The 22143-nt window shown below is 41.0% G+C and overlaps 1 protein-coding gene across 2 annotated transcripts in view; it reads left to right on the plus strand.

The window, feature by feature from the left end:
• Positions 1 to 9239: 9239 nt before the first annotated feature.
• LOC126092160 (uncharacterized) overlaps positions 9240 to 22143 on the plus strand; it is a 30430-nt gene continuing 17526 nt past the window's right edge. The window contains exons 1-3 of one of the 2 annotated variants that reach the window (XM_049907630.1): positions 9245 to 9376; positions 9613 to 9763; positions 10885 to 11038. In XM_049907630.1, coding sequence (XP_049763587.1) covers positions 10902 to 11038 — 137 coding nt within the window. In that variant the 5' untranslated portion in view covers positions 9245 to 9376; positions 9613 to 9763; positions 10885 to 10901. Of the gene's footprint in view, positions 9377 to 9612; positions 9764 to 10884; positions 11039 to 22143 lie in introns of both variants that reach the window. The other variant, XM_049907631.1, reaches the window with a different exon arrangement.

Here is a 22143-nt window from a genome sequence, read left to right on the forward strand (position 1 = left end):
GAGCAGGAATGTGAACACAGTAGAATCCACATGCAATTGATATTGTCAATTGTTGGTTGTCAGTTGTGGTTATAATGTCCTGAATATTGGCTGACAAAAACATTTATTGTGTTGGTTGTTAATTATTGTCATCTGTCATTTGCAGTGTTGTGCTGAAAGTAACTCTGAATTTTGCCGATTTGAGGTAGATTGGTGCTGTTTGAAAATTAGACATTGTGAAGCATGTTTGTAGGATCTGTGTGTGATTGGTCTTTCTTCGAGGTGAATATGACCATTTTTTCTGTGTGTTTATTCATTGTGTTCTACAGATCCCACTATGATGTATGCATAATGAGTCAATGTTTATTAACAGAGAAAACTAGTTTTTAGTAACTGCATCAATAATTATCATTAAACTGCTATAAAAAGTTTTTGCTTATTCAGAATAAATTCAAGTGTAGTTTGTTAACAACACCCTGAATGAATTCTCAGGGAAGGGCAGGGAGTGGAGGTCACAAGTTCTGCCTATTGACTCCCAGTACATTGGCTAACGAGAAGATTGGGGGGGTGGGGGTGGGGGGAGGGCAAAGGGAACAAATCTCACTTTCATCATGCAGTGCCAGCTGGCACTACGCATGTACTCACTGGTTCAGCACGACATGACAAGTGCTCTGTAACAGCGTCAATAGTCATGAGAACTGTATTATTAATTCCCCAGTGATCACACCAGCTGCACACAAAATATTATCAGGTTGACGTCGACTGATTTTTGCCAATCCAGAACTAGGCAGTCATGGTTTTTTTACTTATAATTACATCACCCTACCTATTAATATTTCCTATGTATGGATCAGTCATCTTGCTTCTCTTAACACAAAAATAATTAATTCAATACATGCACATGATAGTCAATGTTAATTGCAGGATTTCAGCATAAGTATTACTTTACAGTCTTTAGTTACAAGGGAATTGAAAAAATAGTCTACATCTTATGTGTACGTGTGACATTAGTTGACAGTGTTACAAACTCTTCTGATACACTGTGGGACAAAAAAAGTGAAGCACCCAGAAGACATGTCAGATCTCAGTGTTACTTAAGGCATGTATACACTGCTGACAGGTATGTAAATGATTGGCATTACAGTTCTCTGTACCAGGTAGAATGGCTACCAGAGTGCATTCATGTTGTTACCAGGCCTGGCGGGGTACATAAGGGGAGTGAACAATGTCAGATGTTGAGTGATGACTGGGGAGGACATGGAGATGCCACATACTCATGTGGGATAGTGTTATCACCACCTGACTGAGATTGAAAGGGGCCTCATTGTGGGTCGCCATTTGACCGGCTGGTCATATTGTGCAATATCTAACTTTGTGACACATTCAGATATGTCGGTGGTTCTATGTTGGACTGAATGGGATTGTGAGGTCAGCCATACTCAAGGGGAAAAGTTCTGGTCAAATATGTCTGGCCACCACAAGGAGGGGTAGGCCTATTGTGCACCTTGCACATCATAACTATAACATCTATGCCTGCCAGCCGAGAACAAGTAATGAACTCCTTGCAACATTCTGTGTCATTCTGCACATTGGTCAGATACTAGCAGCAGCCGCACTATGGAACTACCGTCTTAAGCACAGGCTGTTGTTAACACTATAACAGAAATGGTTTCATTTAGAGTGGTGCTGTCACTGAGAAACATGGACTGCTGATAAAAGGCGTAGCATTGTGTTTAAGTGATTAATCATGGTTCTTCTCAACTCCAGATGACCATCATTGGCAAGTACAGCAGTGACCTGCGGAAGAGGCGCCATTAATTCAGTGTTTTGGATTGGCAAAGCAGTATTATTTCTGCATCGTGGAGTGAGGAGCTATCAGGTATGACTTCAGGTCATGGCTGGCAGTGTTTGAGAGACGTCAAATGGCACAATGGTGCATCACAGACATCCTGTGTCATACCTCATAGTGTCTTTTTGAACAGGACAATGCTTGTTCACATTGCATGTGTCTTTATGAAGTATCATCATGATGTTAAGGTGCTCTTGTAGCCTGGAGGATCCCTAGATCTGTCCCCGATAGAGCATGTGTGGGACCAGCTTGGAAGCCAACTTTGTGCCAGTGTACAGGACATCAAGAACCAGTTAAATGAGGCCCTCTTAGACCAAATAAGTGCATGCATCTAGGGCATAGGGGCTGCAATGCTGTACTGATAAGTGGGCTTATACTGCCAAGTTCTTTATAAATTTGCAGTTTTGTAGTTACTAAAATAACATCACATACCCTCTTAGTCCACAATATTTCATTTTGTTTCTTCCTCCATTTCTGGTTATATAACTTTTTTGGTAGGCAGCATTTTTTGAGTAACTACATCTACATCTGCATACTTACTCCACAAACCACCATACTGTGTGTGGCAGAAGGTACCCTGTACCACAACTAGTCATTTCCTTTCCTGTTCCAGTTGCAGATAAAGCAAGACAAAAATGACTGCCTATATGCCTCCTTATGAGCCCTAATTTCTCGTATCTTATCTTAGTGGTCCCTACACGAAATTTATGATGGTGGCAGTAGGATAGTAATACAGTCAGCTTCAAATGCTGGTTCTCTAAACTTCCTCAGCAAGGTTCGAAATGAATATCTTCTTCTCTCCAGGAATTCCCACCTGAGCTTTTGAAGCATATCCTAATACTTGTATGATGAGTGAACCCACCGGTAACAAATGTGGCAGTTCGCCTTTGAATTGCTTTGATATATTCTTTCAAACCGACCTGGTGTGGATCCCAAACACTTGAGCAGTACTCAAGAAAAGGTCACACTAGTGTCCAATATGTGATCTCCTTTACAGATGAACCACACTTTCTTAAAATTCTCCCAATAAACTGAAATCAACCATTTACCTTCCTTTCCACAATCCTCACATGCTCGTTTCATTACACACAGCTTTGCAACATTATGCCCAGATATTTAAACAGCATGACTCCGTCAAGCAGCATGCTACTAATGCTGTATCCAAACATTAGGGGTTTGCTTTTCCTACTCATTTGCATTAACTTGCATTTTTCTACATTAATAGCCAGGTGCCATTCATCACACTAAGTAGAAATTTTGTGTAGATCATCTTATATCAACCTACAGTCACTTATCTTTGACACCTTCCTGTACACTAAAGCATCATCACTGAACAACTGCAGATTGCTGCCCACTCTACCTGTCAGATCATTTATGTATATAGAAAATAGCAACAGTCTTATCACACTTCCCTAAGACACTCCTGATGTTACCCCCTGTCTCCAACATTCTGGATTCTATTACTTAAGAAGTCTTTTAGCTAGTCACATACTTGGGAGCCTATTCCATATGCACATAACTTCGTTAACGGTCTGCAGTGGGATACTGTGTTGAATAGAAATATGGAATCTGCTTGTTGCCCCTCATCCATAGTTCACAGTATACCATGTGAGAAAAGAGCAAGATGGGTTTCGCACAAGCAATGCTTTCTAAACCCGTGCTGATCCATGGAGGTGAGCTTTTTTCGGTCTGCAGCAAATTTATCGTATTGAGACTCACAATATTCTCTAAAATTCTGCAGCAAACCAATGTTAAGGATATTGATCTGTAATTATGTGGGTCCATTCTGTTACCCTTCTTATGTGCAGGAGTCACCTGCACTTTTTTTTACAGTCACTTGGCACTGTGCTGGCTGAGAGATTCATGATAAAAGCAAACTAAGTAATGGGCCAATGATGTAGAATACTCTTTGTAGAACTGAATTGGGACTCCATCCTAGCAGAAACTCTCTCCTAGCCCTCTTAACTGGTTTGTTAACTTTCGTAACCATAATTGCTGTAATGATGACATCATGACTGCTAATCCCTGTCTCTATGCTGACACCATCAAGAAAGTCCGGCCTGTTTGAAGTGACAAGGTCCAAGATACTTCCTTTATGTGTGGGCTGCCAAAGTAGCTTCTCAAGACAGTTTTCGGAAAACATGTTCAAAAGTATTTCTCAAGACTCTCTGTCTGTACCCCCTGCAATGAATCCAAGACAGTCCCAGTTTATACCCAGCAGGTTAAGGTCCTCACCAACTAGTACTGCATGATCTGGTTATTTATGCACAACTGACCAAAGACTTTCTTTGAATGAGCCTAGAACTGTCACAGTGGAGTTGGGTGGATAGTAAAAAATCCAACAATTAACTTGGTTTCATCTAGACCTGTTATACATGACCTGATACCTTCACTATCACATTCAATTTCAACCTCAGTAGAGACAATATTCTTGTCAACTGCAGTGAATATTACCCCTCATACAGCATATAATATGTCTTTCTGATAAACATCCAAGGCTCACTAAATATCTCGGAACTTTTTACTTCGGGATTTAGCCAGCTCTCAGTCCCAAGAATAATTTGAGTTTGAGAACATTCCTGGTGGGCAGTAAATTCAGGAACTCTGTTACTAATACTTTAACAATTTACTGATACAAAAATGGTTCAAATGGCTCTGAGCACTATGGGACTTAACATCTATGGTCATCAGTCCCCTAGAACTTAGAACTACTTAAACCTAACTAACCTAAGGACAGCACACAACACCCAGCCATCATGAGGAAGAGAAAATCCCTGACCCTGCCGGGAATCGAACCCGGGAACCTGGGCGTGGGAAGCGAGGACGCTACCGCACAACCACGAGATGCGGGCTTACTGATACACTGTCTGATTTCCCTATATGCACATTGACTGTCAAGTATTCATGAGAGTACCTCAAACTACTGGCCTAGCCTAAAAAATCCCCATGTGCACTCCACAAATTCTCTGCTACCTGAGTAACTGCTTCCTTTGTGCAGTGCACCGCTGACCTATCAAAGGGAGTCCTACAAATCCCCAACCATTAATGCAGGTCCAGAATTCTGCAGCCAAGACTGTAACAGACGAGGAAGCCTATGGTTGAGACCCTCTACTTGTCTCCAAACCAAAGATCAACTCTGGGAATGATGCTGCAAATTGTAAGCTCTGCTTATATCCTGTGTACAAGGCCAGCAGTCTTCACCACATCTGCCAGCAACCTGTAAAAACTGAGGATGGCCTCAGAACCCATGCGACAGGCATCATTGGTGCCAACGTGAACCACAACTTGCAGATGAATTCATCCTGTACGCTTGAAAGCCACAGACAAGGCCACCTCCACATCTCGAATGAGGCCTCCCAGCACATTGGCTGTCTTTCCAGCCCTGAACGCTATCTTCCTAAGAGACTCCATAATGTGCCCAACATTGGCGCTCCCTATAATTAGCAAACAACTGCCCCAAGTTCCTGCTCAGAGCCTGACGAAGGAATGGCAACCTGCTCACTCTCAGGGCAAATAGACAAGGTGGCACATTGGACCACCATCTCAAACGATGCAAACATGTTATGCTCATGAGCCAACCACATGCTTAACAGTCTGTTGGTCTACCTTTGAAACATGAGCTTACTTTCTCCCTAAACCACTGTCACATAGATTAAACTGCTATATCCACACAAGGTTCACACCAAGACCACTGCAGGTGTGAAACATGTATGTTGTGGGCAGAGCTATTTAATATTTGAGTGCAACCATAACCATGCTGCAGTGTATGTCACTTATTCCTTTGCTCCATATGTTGTTTGCTGTATATTGCAAATATTTGGAGGTTCGCACTAGACTTGTTTTGACTGTTATGATTAGCTCATGGTGGCTGTGGCTTTCCTCACACTTATTTGAGGTATGAGTTTCCACCAGTTTCTTCAAAAGTATGAGATTTAAACTTAGTGGCAGTTCCACTGCAAATGAAGTTTACATATCTGCAGAGATGCAAAAGTTGGTGACAAGGACTTACTCCATGTGCAAATATGAATAAACAGCTTTTCATCTACATCCACATCCATACTCCACAGACCACTCTGAAGTGCCTGGCAGAGATTACTTTCCCATTGTACCAGTTATTGGGGCTCCTTCCTGTTCCATTCACGAGTGGAGCACAGGAAGAATGAGTGCTTGAACACTTTTGTACATGCAATAATTAGTCTAATCTTGTCTTCATGATCCCTATAGGAGTAATATGTAGGAGGCTGTAGTATATTTCTAGATTAATCACTTCATCAGTTCTTGAAACTTTATAAGTAGGCTTTCATGGGATAGTTTGTGTCTGGTTTAGCGTTTTCAACATTTCTGTTGCCCACTCCAATGGGTCAAACAAGTCTGTGATCATTCATGCAACTCACCTTTTTATATTGTCAGTATCCCCTGTTAGTCCTATTTGGTACAGGTCCCACACATTTGACCAATATTCTAGGACATATCTTGAAGTATTTTGTAAGCAATCTCCTTAGAAACTGATTGCATTTCCTCACAGAAAAGTTGGTAAGAGACAATCCCTGATTGTTGAACTGATCTTAGTGTAGCTATTTTGCACACCTATTTCAACAAATTAGGTAACACAATTTTGTAGACATATCAGTGGCAATGCCTATGTGTTGTCATAGACCTATAGATGACTATTGTTTCGGTGAGCAACCATTTGCACTTCACAGAGTTCGAAGCTGGCAACAGTGCTACCAGCTGCCAGGGATCAGCTCTCACCAACTGTACTATTCTACTAAGTCTGCCACACACTTTAGCTATGACTGAATGCAGGTGATCATTCCATTTCATATCCCAACAAATTGTTACATACTGGTAGTTATACAGGGTGTATACGACCAGGGACAACCGGGAGATCCGGGAAAACCCTGGGAATATTTTCATCCGGGAGAAAACCGGGAAAACCCGAGATAATTTTAGAATTCCGGGAATTTTTCATTATTTTAGTTTTAAGTTAATTTTTTGTAATTTTTACTGGTAAGAACCGACACTCTAACAAAGGATATTACTGTATCTCGCCACTGCAGAATAATACTTCAACAATAAAACATAAACGAGAGAAAAACACGAAAATAACTTAAATTGCAAAGGTTCAAAAGTGGTTCAAATGGCTCTGAGCACTATGGGACTCAACTTCTGAGGTCATTAGTCCCCTAGAACTTAGAACTAGTTAAACCTAACTAACCTAAGGACATCACAAACATCCATGCCCGAGGCAGGATTCGAACCTGCGACCGTAGCGGTCTTGCGGTTCCAGACTGCAGCGCCTTTAACCGCACGGCCACTTCGGCCGGCAAATTGCAAAGGAAATGCGCCATATACAACAACGACATGCAGGGCTCATGCAAGCGTCTGCCAATTGAAAATGTGTCAAAGGCTTTGGCAAGACTATGCAGTGCTTCATAACAACAAATTGCCTCCAATGAGCGTGAACTCGCAACTGTTTACATTCGATTTGTTTTAGCAGTTACGCGCGGGCTCATGCGCATACGCAGTTGAGTCACGTTTGAGTAGTAGATTCTCCCGCTTCTGGCTACAGGAATGTGGCAGTTGGCTGTGTAAGCAGTCGCAACAAGCAGCTAGATGTGCTACCGGGAAAAGGGGGCGCCAAATTCATATTCTTGAGGGAAAAAAACTTGTTTCACAAAGCGCCTAGCATCCAGCGCACGTTTGTCTAGCGATTATTCATATGATATAGAAACGCTTCCCTGTTAATTTTTGAACACATTTTAAGCTGATTTCTGGATGAATCATAAGTTGACTTTTGAACGCATGCATAGTGTACGTGATGTCTCTGTCAGGAGAATCCTCGTCGCATCTAGAAATAAACTTTCCGCATACAAAAGGGGACGGGGCTATACGAGCTGAGGGACTAAAGCCGAAAGGATGAATGCCAATTGCTGTTTGATTATGTGGTTGATTGGGTTTGCGAATGATCAACATTGTTATAATTACTAGCGAAATCCATAGATTCAGACTACCAGAATGGAAATAAACGACTGACAGGAATAACAGGCGAGAAATATTACGCATTTCTTCTCGGTTTATCCAATAAAATGAAATTATAACAGAAAATTTTTGGCCATATCGCTACACTAGTAAGGACCAGTAATACAGTCCCCGGCTAGCAGCCGGGTAAGTTCTATTCTGGAAGCAACGCGGAAAACGTGTTGTTCGAACACGTAATAACGCCTAACCGGAAAATAATCGCGGGATAACTAAACCTGTGATTCTGGCAGGGTTAGTGAAGTTAATCCAGCGAACAAATTTTGACAGTGGCAGCATTAGCTACAGAATTGATGATAACAAGATTGTTTGTTAGAATGAGGAAGGGGAAGAAACGGGGACATCATACAAATTATGGAAGCATAAGACAATTCCAAAATTTATATAAAAATTTCGTAAAACTACTTTTCGATCTCATTCTTGAGAAGCTGGTGCTTATGAATGAAATGTGAAACTATTTCCTAACATAAAGCTTTTTGCTTGTAGTAGGCCTAATACGCATTTTATATTGGTACTTCGTCGATTATATTTTGTCGTGTTATAAAAATGACCATTTGTGCCAAAACAGTCTCGTTTATTTGGTGTTTTACAAAATTGCTGCTATATTAGAAAGGCCTATTTTGTTTTATCTAGCAGACAATGACAAAATAGACGTAATCAGATCAAGAAACCACACCAGTCTTGGGTATTATTTGTATTAACAGCTTTTTCAGTATTAGATAACGACATTTCGATTTTCCATGTAGCAAAACGTTTGACGAACTTTGATGAGGTAATAAATTCTTTCGCAGAAAGGAAAGCACGCAATGTAAAGCTGTAGCAAGCTTAGAGAGAAAAAATGCTAGGAGCTAAGGTTTGAAGAAATGTGTAATTTCTTGCTTATCTCGTGTCAGTATTGGTTTTATATATCCTATATTTAATCTTATGTCACACAAAACAGCAAGTTATTAACTAATAGTCAATAAAGATTTCAGATTTTCTCAAGAGTTCTTGTTCTCTCGATTACAAATAATCCCATCCGCTATTAATTGCGAGATTTAAAAAAAAAAAAAAAGAAAAAAAAGAGGGGCAGGCTGTCAAACCGGCCTACTGGGACCAGGAGAGGCACCACAGGGCATTTCAATTTCCACTCTCCTGAATATAGTTTGGACGTGCGGCAGAAAAATGCTTTATGAAGAGGCGTGGCACTGCACTCTGGCATATTTACGACCAAATAATATATCTTACATTTCCTCGAATACATATGTTTTATGTTTCAGACTTTTCAGAAAGATGTGCGCTACAAGATGAACATATTTTGAAAATTCGATTTTTTTTTCCGCAAATGTCATAGATCCGGGGCTGATGCGCAGAGCAGTCTGAGTTATAGTGAGTAGTCTCCACGTGACGCGTGTTTACATTTAGTGATTTTGCTGTTTCCCCATGTTAACTCTCACCTCAAATGAAAACAAAACGGACATTTGTGGCCGGGAGCTATCAAGTGAATTAAAACACATTCACATAATTACGGTAGGCTAAAATATGTCACTAGTTTCAGATTTTATTTTATTTCCCCTTTCTACAGTCAAGCATTAATCGCCTTGCGGAACAATGAAGTTATTTTTGTCTGTTTGCTAAAGAAATTTGGCTTTTGTTAACCTTTTCCGCAGAGGCAGTCAATGTATTTGAAACGAAATGTTGAATTCCACAGTACTGGCTAGTTTCAACTATTCGCTGCATTTCAAGTGCACGCTTTCATTTTCTAGTACGTGTGGCATTATGCCGTAATAAAGAACCAGGCATGATTAATACAGTACTGGCGCTACAAGAAAATTTACGTCCCGAAAACCACACTGAAAAGCTTAATATCAGGTCGAGGTCTACTGCATTGGGAATCTGGACATACGAATGTGCCTAGTAAGTATGCACTTTAAATGTGCACATTTTAATATGGTTCACGAAATTCCGATGCTCTTGCAGTATCCTCTGATGTTTCGTTTATGACATAATGTATGATCTTTCAATGTTTTACACGTACGACATACGGGTTCCTATGTCATGATAGCTACCCAAGCGCCGTGTCGCCTGTTATCTGCGCGCTCTGACAACTGCTGAAACGAACCTATTTCTAACAGGTCGCGGGAAAATAGGGAAAATATTGCGAATAGTGGTTTGAAAAGCATTACTTTCAAAGTAAATATCCTTTTACGTAAGTTGAACCATATCCAAGAATGTACCATGAATTTATTAAATCACAGAGCATTTGACTCTAATTTAAAAATCAACTCTTTGATGACGAGCCACTTGAAGAATTTCGAACCCTGGAGATCAGACATTTATGTCATTGTTAAAAATTTTACTCGCACATTTGTGTGATATATCTTAAAGTGTAACACGTGCAAGAAAGATCAACAGTATATGTGAAAGCTTCTCTTGCAGCTTGAGACCAATATTATATGTGAAAGCTTTGCTTTTCTTGTAGCAACACTATGTATGTTAATTTAAACTATTAACTTTTCCTGTTTGTGTGTTCTTGCTACTTAACAGCGATGTTGCTGTTGGCTGACTACATCACGTGTCCTATGCTCTGAACTTTTATACATAATTGCCAATCTTTGCACCCCATTGAAATCTTATCAAGATTTGACTGAATATTTCTGCAGCTTCGTTATAGATAACTGCATCATTTGCCTTAAGTCTGAGGTAGGTTAGTTTTATATTATGCAGAGATCACTAATGTATATCACGAACAGCAAAAATTCTAACGTACTTCCCAGGGACTCATCTGAAGTTACTTCTGTACCTGTTGATGACTCTCCATACAAGTTAACATACTGTGTCCTCCCTACTAAGAATTCCTCAATCAAGTCACAAATTTTGCATGGTACCCCTAAAATCATATTTTCCCATAATAAGCATAGATGCATTCAGGTTAAATGCTTTTCAGCAGCGAGAAATTCTGCAGCTACCATACAACTTTAAGCTACAGCTTTCAAGATGTGAAGAAGTATGAACTGAGTTTCACATGATGTTTTCAGAGCCTGTGCTGGTTGATATGGTGGAGGTCACTGCTTGTGAGGCCTGCTCTACTCCGCATCAGGAGAGTAAGGACCACACCTCTGGTCATTGCAAGTATCAGGTCATGAGAATTGCTGCCAAGCAACGCCACTTCAAGAGAGAGTGCCACACGCAGTAAGCAGTGGGATTTTAATATTCACAGAAGCAAGCACTATTTTACTCAGCACTAACAGTTACTCAACTCAAAAGAAATCTGCAAAAGGCTGGCATGTATGTAACGGAACAGTAGTTTGTAATAAGCACTCCACAACATTGGTAGGTGCCTAAGGCCTTGTGCACATAATTCACCACAATTCCCAATCAGTGCAAGCAGCGACAATAACATGCTGTTCTGCTCCATTGTTTCCTTCAGCCCCATGCTGTACATGTAAACAAAACCTGGAAATGTGACTCAAATTATGCCCTGAGTGTTGCAGCAAGCGCTGACACTGCATTGCACAGGAGTCTGCTAGGTTTGCGATAAGAGAGAACCTCTGGCTCACGTGTGTCTCAGTCTTCTAACATCACCACCAAAATACAACACTCCACTGCATAAGATCATGTCATTGTCCACAGCATCCACTGAAACTTCTGGCAAGCTGGTGATTGCACTTAAATCAGCTCCTATAAAGTGGAGTTTCAAGTTGGAACTGGCACAACAGTGTCTCTCATCAATTTGAACTTGTATTGGCATCAATGCATGCCACTACTATAAGTCAAATAACATAATAATCGCTCAGTACCTCTCAAAGGCCAGAGCAGTGCAACAGATAAGTATGTGAATGTATATAGATCATTTATTGGTAGTAGCTTTGCCAGTATCGACCAACCTTTCTGGGCTAGATGCATTTTCACTGGTCAGATTCCAGATCAATGTGCAATTTAATTTAGTTTCTAAGTACATTCCCGGATATATTATGCCAAAACTGTGGGCATTTATTTGATCCTTTGCTGGGCTGTGAAAAAGAATATTTTGCTCATGTGTCAGTAGAATCTTCATCCCAGCCACATTTGCCAGTAAATTTTAGAATGCAGAAGGTTTTAAAAATGGAATTCAATGGACTGCTGGTCATGAATGTCATCACTCCCATCGCATAAAGTCAACAGGCTTCACCCATGGTAATCATTAAACTGAATGAGACTACTGATTTGTGATGACATCAAAGCCAAGTAAATGCACAGTCTAATATAGATCGATATGCAATTCTGCATCCCAAAGACTTGATAGCCAAGTTAGACATCAGGGCCACTACCTCAAAAAATTGATTTGGTGGACTCAAATTTGACTGCCAGTAGATCTGGAACCACAACAGATACTTTGCAATGAATAAGTTCAATAGATAACCACTTGAAGTCACAAATGCTCCCACTATTTTCCAAAAGTATTAAGAGCAGTTCATTCAAAAGATACCACAGTGTGCCAGCTGTTTGGTTGGCATTATCATTATGGGCTACATGAGCAACACTTGCAGATTCTACAATCACTTGTACATTGACTTTAATCCAATGCTCTCCACTGTTGACTCAAAAAATGCAGTTTTTTTCAACCTCAGATTAAATATATGGGACATGTATTAAACAAATTGGGGTTAATACTGACAGCAGAGCTTATCAATGCCATAGACAAATTGCCAGTTTCCAAAAATCGGAAAGAACTGAGTTTGTTCTTTGGTAAGGTTACATACTATGGGAAATTTATGCCCAAGTTGGCCCACATTATGTACCCATTGAACCAATTATGAAATAAAGGCATCAAGTTTGTATGGTCCACAACTCGCCAAAAGACCTTTAAGCAGTTGAAACAGCATTTTAAATTCACACCATGGCTAGCGACTTTTACTATTAGACAAAACACTTACACTTGTGATAAATGCCTCGGACTATTGGTCTGGTGCAATATTGTCCCCCAAAAATACTGACAGATAGACCAACCAATTGCATATACCTGCCAAACTAGAGCCACCACAATTTATGAAATCAATCTTTGCACATTTACTTGTATGGCATGAGATTCCATTTGATCACAAACCATAAACCCATGATTTCACTGTTCAGTCCCCAGTCCAAGCTCCCAGAAAAGATGAAACAATAACTGCAGTTGTGGGCACATACATCATCATCCCACTACTCAGTATATCTTACTTGTTAGATGAATTTCCTTTCGCATCCCATAATGTAACTCACTCTACATGAAATTTGCTGAGTACTGCCACTGACGGCCATTGTCATTGACACAGTACAGAGGGCAAGAGCATGTACCTAAAACAACAGGCCAAATGCCCGCAACAGCTTTGGCACATCATCCATCCAGCCACTGCCTCTCATCATTACTTAGCTTCCCAGCTGGCATAGAATGTCTCCCCCATGCCCACCACCTGCCCCATCTCAATGTGAACTTCACTCTAGCAAGTGTGGTCCACTGCAGTGCCAAGCGGATATCTGTCATGGCAGCCTATGGGCACCTATGTCATACCGGTGGATCATTGTCCTCCAATCTCAGTGGATCCCCAGCCCATATCAGTGAAGCAAGCATGGACAAGCTGCCTCCAGGGATGAAATATTCCACTACAATAGAAAGCCTGAGCCCCATCATGCTACTGCCCATCACTGATCCCTTGACAGGCATGTTGCCCTGACATGGTACAACAAATTTTATTAGTGGGTGCAACATACAGTTTTTACTTTCCTCCAGAAAGAGTTGCAAGTGAATGTCTTTAAACATTATAAATAAGATACTAAAATGGAAATGAAATAAAGTTATTTTAAATAAGAATAAGAGAAGGGATGAGAAATCAGCTGAAATGTTCCATTTCTGTTTTATTTTGTGTGTAACTGTGTCAGTGCAGAGTGCCAAGAGAATATTTTTCCACTTGATGGAAATGCACTTTATGAACAATATTGTGAAACAAATAGCAAAAATGATTGTAGTTAATGCCAACAGAGAGCAGCAGCTGAGCATACGAAAATTAAGAATTGGAAGTGCAACAGGGCAACCTCCAACTCATGGAACATTTATTGAGAAATGACTTTTTATGAAAAATCAGTAAATATTGTTATTCTAAATGTGTCTCTACTCTTGTTTTGTCTTCAGTCTCTGATGGACATTTAGAAAAGAATACTATGAGTGAACCGCCAAAGGACTCAGTATTATTAAAATATTAAATAATTCTCTGTATCAATATGACTGAAGTTTAATTTGAAACAGCAACTTCATGTATCTTAGGCCTTTTTTAATAGTAATGATATGATGGTCTATCTTTTGAATTATTAATGAATGTGAGTAAGAATTTCATGTGGCTCAACAGCCTCATTCAAGTTTTTTCACTAGACACCACGATCTCATTTTACATTTCCCTAAATTATCCCAGTAATTCTACCAGAAATCAAAACCATTTGTCATTCCTGGTGAATTTTTTCATTATTGAGAGTTGACGGCTAGGTTAAAGGCAGACTGACAAATTCTGTGGTGCAACCAGGATTCAATCCTCCTCTCTTTCGCTTTCCATGTACCCACTTTGCCACTAGACCACCAGACCCAACAACGTGTAATGATAAATTAATTTTCGTTTTAATACAGCTGCAGCAAATGAACTGAAATTTTATTCAACTTTTTTTTCTTTTTACATGTGGAAGTATTGTTGTGATCTTTATTACAAAGGCAGATGAAATCTAATAGAGTATCACAAGTATTAATTATGGACAATACAAAAGAATTTGACATGTTCTTTTTCAAGTCACTTTCATGTAGCCTAACAGTTTTGGCTGTGAGAAATATTTCACGAATTCAGTCACTTTGCACCTTCATGGTCAGACATACAAAGCAAAGCTGCAATGAACATAACAAGTGTATTGGAAAGATCAATTATACTAAGATCATGCTTTTCTTATTGATTGATTTGTTAGTGCTGGAGATATGCTTAGCAACTGAACTATGACATTCAGCATACATACGAGGTGCATTCAAGTTCTAAGGCCTCCGATTTTTTTTCTAATTAACTACTCACCCGAAATCGATGAAACTGGCGTTACTTCTCGACGTAATCGCCCTGCAGACGTACACATTTTTCACAACGCTGACGCCATGATTCCATGGCAGCGGCAAAGGCTTCTTTTGGAGTCTGTTTTGACCACTGGAAAATCGCTGAGGCAATAGCAGCACGGCTGGTGAATGTGCGGCCACGGAGAGTGTCTTTCATTGTTGGAAAAGCCAAAAGTCACTAGGAGCCAGGTCAGGTGAGTAGGCAGCATGAGGAATCACTTCAAAGTTGTTATCACGAAGAAACTGTTGCGTAACGTTAGCTCGATGTGCGGGTGCGTTGTCTTGGTGAAACAGCACACGCGCAGTGTGCAGGAAGGAATTTTTTCTTCAAAACATTTTCGTAGGATGCACCTGTTACCGTAGTGCCGTTTGGAACGCAATGGGTAAGGATTACGCTCTCGCTGTCCCAGAACATGGACACCATCATTTTTTCAGCACTGGCGGTTACCCGAAATTTTTTTGGTGGCGGTGAATCTGTGTGCTTCCATTGAGCTGACTGGTGCTTTGTTTCTGGATTGAAAAATGGCATCCACGTCTCATCCATTGTCACAACCGACGAAAAGAAAGTCCCATTCATGCTGTCGTTGCGCGTCAACATTGCTTGGCAACATGCCACACGGGCAGCCATGTGATCGTCCGTCAGCATTCGTGGCACCCACCTGGATGACACTTTTCGCATTTTCAGGTCGTCATGCAGGATTGTGTGCACAGAACCCACAGAAATGCCAACTCTGGAGGCGGTCTGTTCAACAGTCATTCGGCGATCCCCCAAAACAATTCTCTCCACTTTCTCGATCATGTCGTTAGACCGGCTTGTGCGAGCCCGAGGTTGTTTCGGTTTGTCGTCACACGATGTTCTGCCTTCATTAAACTGTCGCACCCACGAACGCACTTTCGACACATCCATAACTCCATCACCGCATGTCTCCTTCAACTCTCGATGAATTTTAATTGGTTTCACACCACGCAAATTCAGAAAACGAATTATTGCACGCTGTTCAAGTAAGGAAAACGTCGCCATTTTAAGTATTTAAAATAGTTCTCATTCTCGCCACTGGCTGTAAAATTCCATCTGCCGTACGGTGCTGCCATCTCTGGGACGTATTGACAATGAACGCGGCCTCATTTTAAAACAATGCGCATGTTTCTATCTCTTTTGAATGCACCTCATATTACGATGTTGACCCAACAGTCATTTTTCAGAACATCTTTTAGGAGAGCTCTGTTTTCATTGAGGTCACTAGTGTAATTGTAAATATACACATCACACACGCTAATAGAGACTATGTTGATATGCTTTATATGCCTAGGCATGAGTATCATGAAGTTATGTTAAAACTTGTTCTTTAGCTGTGATTGTCACGTACCCTAGGCACCAGTTATAATTTTGTTGTATTTCAACAGAGATGTGATACTTCCAGCAGCTCTCCAACCCCTGTGTCGCCAGCTCAGGTGACATCCCATGCAGTAGGCATTGACAGTAAGAGGGGAGTGATATTATTGTGTCCCTGATGGCCAGCAACAGTGATAAGGAAATGAAGTCACTGACCAGTATAGATTCTACAGCATCACTAACCATTAATGCCAGGTCCATTGCAGCTCCTGCAAGCACGAACCATGTGTAATGTGGGTGCAGCTACTTGCTATTCAGGCATGGCCCATGACATGGCCAAGTTAGTTTGCTGGAGTATATGTCACTTTGTTGCTTGCTTCACACCTTGTTTGCTATCTTTGGCCTTGGTGTTATTTTGAACTTCACACTGTATCTGTTTGGAATGTTATTTCTAACTCATGATGACTTTGGCTTTTCCCACACTTTGTTCAGTCTTTATGTTCCTCCCACTTTCCTTGAAAGCATGAAATTTGAACTTAGTGTTAACTCTGCTGCACTTTAGGGTGTCATAAACAACAAACAGTGTTTGTGTATCTTCAGGGATACAAAAATATCATCCACAAAGTCACTGATAATTTATGCGTACAGCACTTAAAGTGTTCGTCTTCAAGCATCTTATTCACAAGAACAATAGTTTTGATGTAGTGCAATAAATGTCATTTATGCTGTAACATATTTGCCATTTGGTTTGGGGAAACAAACCAACTTAATTATCAGTGCTGTAGTTTGTAATTCTCATAATGCTGCAGCCCATGTTGTAGCTCCTCATGGAGAGGTGTTGTAGCAGCAATGGTTGGTAGTTTTAAGGCCCTGCCCCCTTTCCAATCCAGAATGCCACAATTGAAAAACCTCTAACAGAGGGGGCACTTAGTGGGCACAGTGGACTTCTTAATGCCATTTTGTCAACAAAAGTCTTTAGAGGGTGTTAATTTTTTTCTAATACACTTGTCTGTACATTTTGAGCAAATGAAATAACTTTTTTTTGCCAAACTGCTTGTACTTCTGTAACTTGGTCCATCTAATGCTAGCACTAAGCACATTCCAATGGCATTCCAAATTCCAGTAGCAAAACCTGTGTTTTTATTACAAGATATCTATATCCACACCCATACTCTGCAAATCATTACAAAGTCCAAGGATTATGGTCTCTTCCTGTTCCATTCACATATGGATTGCTTCTGTGCACACTGCAATTAGTTTTATCTAGTCTTAATGATCCCTGATGGAATCATGTGTAAGGATTTGTAGAATGTTTATAGATCCCTTACTTAATACTAGTTGTTGGTGCATTTTAAATAGGTTTTAACAGGATACATGGCTTCTATTTTCAAACGTCTGTCAATTCAGGTTTTTCAGCATTTCTGTGACACCATTCCACAAGTGAAACAAACCTATGACCATTCATACACCCCTTCTTCGTACACACTCAATATCCCCTGTTAGTGTTATTGACTGTGTGCCCCACCCACTTCAGCAACATTATAGAAAGGGATGCACCAGCAGTTAGAAAGCAATCTCCTTTGTACCGTGGCTGCATTTCCCCAAAATCAAACCACTGAACTAAAGACTGCCACTTGTTTTACGAATAATTAAGCCTATGTGATCATTCCACTTCATATCCACACACATTTTTACACCTAGGTATTTGTATGAGTTGACTGATTCCAATATTGCCTTGTTGATATTATAGTTGTTGGATACTGTGCCTTAAATCAAGTTGCCAATTTGTATATCTTAAAGAGCTGGATATTTGAGCGGACTTTTTTTTTTCTGATAATACTTCAATGTAGGTACCTGTGACACTAGCAAAAAGTCAGAAATTGCTATTTATATTGTGTGCCAGGTCATTAATGTGCTACATGAACAGTGCAGACCCTAACAAACCTTCCTGGGGAATATCTGAAGTTATTTCAATATCTGTCAACGACTCTCCATCCATGATAACATGCTGTGGGCACCTACTGAGAAACACCCATTTCAGTCACAGATTGTATTTGATACGCCAAATGATAATATTTTTGTTAATAATCAGTGTTGTGGTACAGGACCAAATGCTTTTTGGAATTCAAGAAATTCTGCATCCACCTAACTGATTTTCAGATGTAATGTATGAAGAGCAAGAGTTAAGCCTTGTATGATAGGTGTTTTTGGAGTCCATCCTGGTTGAGATGGAAGGCTTTGTTCTGTTTGAAATGCTTCATTATGTTTTAGCACAGAGTACATTCTACAGCACTGAATGCAGTGGTTTCAGAACTGCGGTGCTCCTCAGAAGGCCAGAGACCACGGGCACTGGATTTTAGCAATTGTGACTCTCTCACCGCAAGTGCGCTGTAGTGTATAGCATTTTATAGACATTTTATTTGTTCTAGTATGTTTTGGCACGTCAAAAGTAGTTTATAAGTTAGAAAGTATGGACGATAAGAATAAGAAAATCGTGTCAGTCACTGGGGGCTATATGCTATGTACTCATACACTGAAGTGCCAAAGAAATTGGTACAGGCATGTCTATTCAAATACAGAGATATGTAAACAGGCAGAAGCACTGTGGTCAGCAATGCCTGGCGCAGTTGTTAGATTGGTTACTGCTGCTGCAATGGCAAGTTATCATGATTTGAGCGAGTCTGAGCATGGCGTTATAGTCAGTGCACAAGCGATGGGACACAGCATCTCTGAGGTAGCGATTAAGTGGGGATTTTCCCCTATGATGATTTCAAAAGTATACCATGAATATCATGAATCCGGTAAAACATCAAATCTCCGACATTGCTGCAGCTGGTAAAAAATCCTGCAAGAACGGAACCAACGATGACTGAAGAGTATCAGTCAACATAACAGAAGTGCAATACTTCTGCAAATTGCTGCAGATTTCAATGATGCTGTGCCATCAAAAAGTGTCAGCACGCAAACCATTCAATGAAACATCATCGATATGGGCTTTTGGAGCCAAAGGCCCACTCATGACCTATGATGACTGCGTAACATAAAGCTTTACGTCTCACCTTAGCCTGTCAAAACTGACATTGGACTGTTGATGACTGAAAACATGTTGCCTGGTCAGATGAGTCTTGTTTCAAAATGTATCAAGCTGATGGATGTGTACTGGTATGGAGATAACCTCATGAATCCATGGACCCTGCAAGTCAGCAGGGGACTGTTCAAGCTGGTGGAGGCTCTGTAATAGTGTGGGGCGTGTGCAGTTGGAGTGATATGGGACTCCTAATATGTCTAGATATGACTCAAACAGGTGACATGTACGTAATCATCCTGTCTAATCACCTGCATCTGTTCATCTCCATTGTGCATTCCGATAAACTTGGGCAATTTCAGCAGGACAATACAACACCCCACATGTCCAGAATTCCTACATAGTGGCACCAGGAACACTCTTCTGAGTTTAAACACTTCCGCTGGCCACCAAACTCCCCAGACATGAATGTTATTGAGCATATCGGGATGCCTTGCAACATGCTGCTCAGAAGAGATCCTCCCCCCCCCCTCCCCCCTCTCGTACTCTTATGGATTCATGGTGTCAGTTCCCTCCAGCACTACTTCAGACACAAGTCGAGTCCATGCCACGTCGTGTTGTGGCACTTCTGCGTGCTCGTGGGAGCCCTACACAATATTAAGCAGGTGTACCAGTTCTTTTGTCTCTTCATTGTTTATTGGATGGTAGTTTTGGCAGATTGCTTCTGCTACCATTCTTGTAGATGTTTGTGTCTCAGTTTCTTTCAACCACTGGGCACAGGTTTCTGTTGGAAGTGTCTGTAGTGTATTCTGCTATGGTAACCATTGGGGGGAGGGGGGGAGGAGAAGGGTGGTTTCACTTCACACAGTGCTCTTTTGACAGCAAAATAAGCCCTATGCTTTTTTTGTACTCATGTGCATTAGTCACAGTTGGAGAGACTGTGTACCAACGATGTTACCTCTATCATGAACTGTTCAGGTAGATACATATCTATTCAGTGTTTGGTCAACTATTCATCTCAACTTGAGCCACAGTTCCTTCAAGATGCTTTTACCCAAAGCTAAATGTCTCAGGTTTCCACTTTAGATATGATATTATTCCATCTTAATTTATTTTACTGAACACGTGTATGTTTCTACTTCTATTAGTTGACCTTTGTACTGTGGTAAATCCATTGTTCTTGTAACAGCCTCAACATGCCAGAATGAAATTTTCACTCTGCAGCTGAGTGTGTACTGATATAAAACTTCTTGGCAGATTAAAACTGTGTGCTCGATCGAGACTCAAACTTGGGACCTTTGCCTTTCATGGGCAAGTGCTCTACTGACTGAGCTACCCAAGCATGACTCACGACCCATCATCAAAGCGTCAATTCTGCCAGACAAGATACTGGCAGAATTGACACTGTGAGGATGGGTCATGAGTCATGCTTGAGTAGCACAGGTGGTAGAGCACTTGCCCGTGAAAGGCAAAGGTCCCGAGTTTGAGTCTCAGTTTGGTAAACAGTTTTAAACTGCCAGGAAGTTTCAGCCTCAACATGGTTGCCCTTATTCAAGCAAGTACCTCACATAATAAAACCTTCAATCCAACAGTTTCATAAAAGATCAGCCTCCTTCACAATCAAGATGCTGCTGCTGCTGCTGTTGTTGTTCTTCTCATCAGTCTGAGGACTGGTTTGTTGCAGATCTTTACATTAGCGTATCTTGTGCACACCTCTTTATCTATGTGTATCTACAGCAACCTACATCCATTTGAATTTGCTTACTGTATTCAATCCATGGTCTTCCTCTATCATTTTTACTCCCTACAACTTCCCTCCTCCCTAGAGTTCCCTCCATTACACAGAAGTATTACCTTGCCTCCCCAAGCTCCTATTTTTTGTAATAAGTTGAATGAATGTATTACACTTCACAAAATGGACACCACTGATATTCAAGAAATGTTCAAAACAAACCATTAACTTGCACCATGAACACCACATGAAAAATAGTGCACCACATTGATCATAAAAGTTCGCACTAACAAGCCCAAAGACAAACTCCTTGAGAGTTACAAACTGTGCAGGGTGTTCAGCTAGATATCCACTCTTCAAGAGTGCATATAGAATTATATTCGTGTAATGGGAGGGGGGAGGGGAAGGGAGTGATAAGAACTGATGGAATTGTTTGGCATGCAACCAAATGCAAAACAGTCTGTCGTGGAGCTTACCATGGGACCAGCTATCCCTTAAGGTGTAGCTGCAGATAGTGCGATAATACACTGAAGGGCCAAAACAACTGGTACATTGTGTAGGGCCACCGCAAGCATGCAGAAGTGCTGCAAAACGACATGGCAAGGACTCGAGTAATGTCTGAAGTAGTGCTGGAGGGAACTGACACCATGAATCCTGCAGGGCTGTCCATAAATCTACAAGAGTACGAGAGGGTGGATCTCTCTTCTGAACAGCTCGTTGCAAGGCATACCGGATATGCTCAATAACATTCATCTCTGGGGAGTCTGGTGGCCAGCAGAAGTGTTTAAACTCAGAAGAGTGTTCCTAAAACCATTCTGTAGCAATTCTGGACACGTGGGGTGTCGCATTGTCCTGCTGGAATTGCCCAAGTCCGTCGGAATGCACAATGGGCATGAACGGATGCAGGTGATCAGACAGGATGCTTACATACATGTCACTTGTCAGAGCTGTATCTAAACATATCAGGGGTCCCATATCAGTCCAATTGCACATGCCCCACACCATTGCAGAGCCTCCACCAGCCTGGGACTGCTTGAACAGTCCCCTACTGACATTCGTGGTCCATGGACACATGAGGTTATATCCATACCCGTACATGTCCATCCGCTTC

The sequence above is a fragment of the Schistocerca cancellata genome, chromosome 7, assembly GCF_023864275.1.
Source record: "Schistocerca cancellata isolate TAMUIC-IGC-003103 chromosome 7, iqSchCanc2.1, whole genome shotgun sequence".
NCBI lineage: Eukaryota > Metazoa > Arthropoda > Insecta > Orthoptera > Acrididae > Schistocerca > Schistocerca cancellata.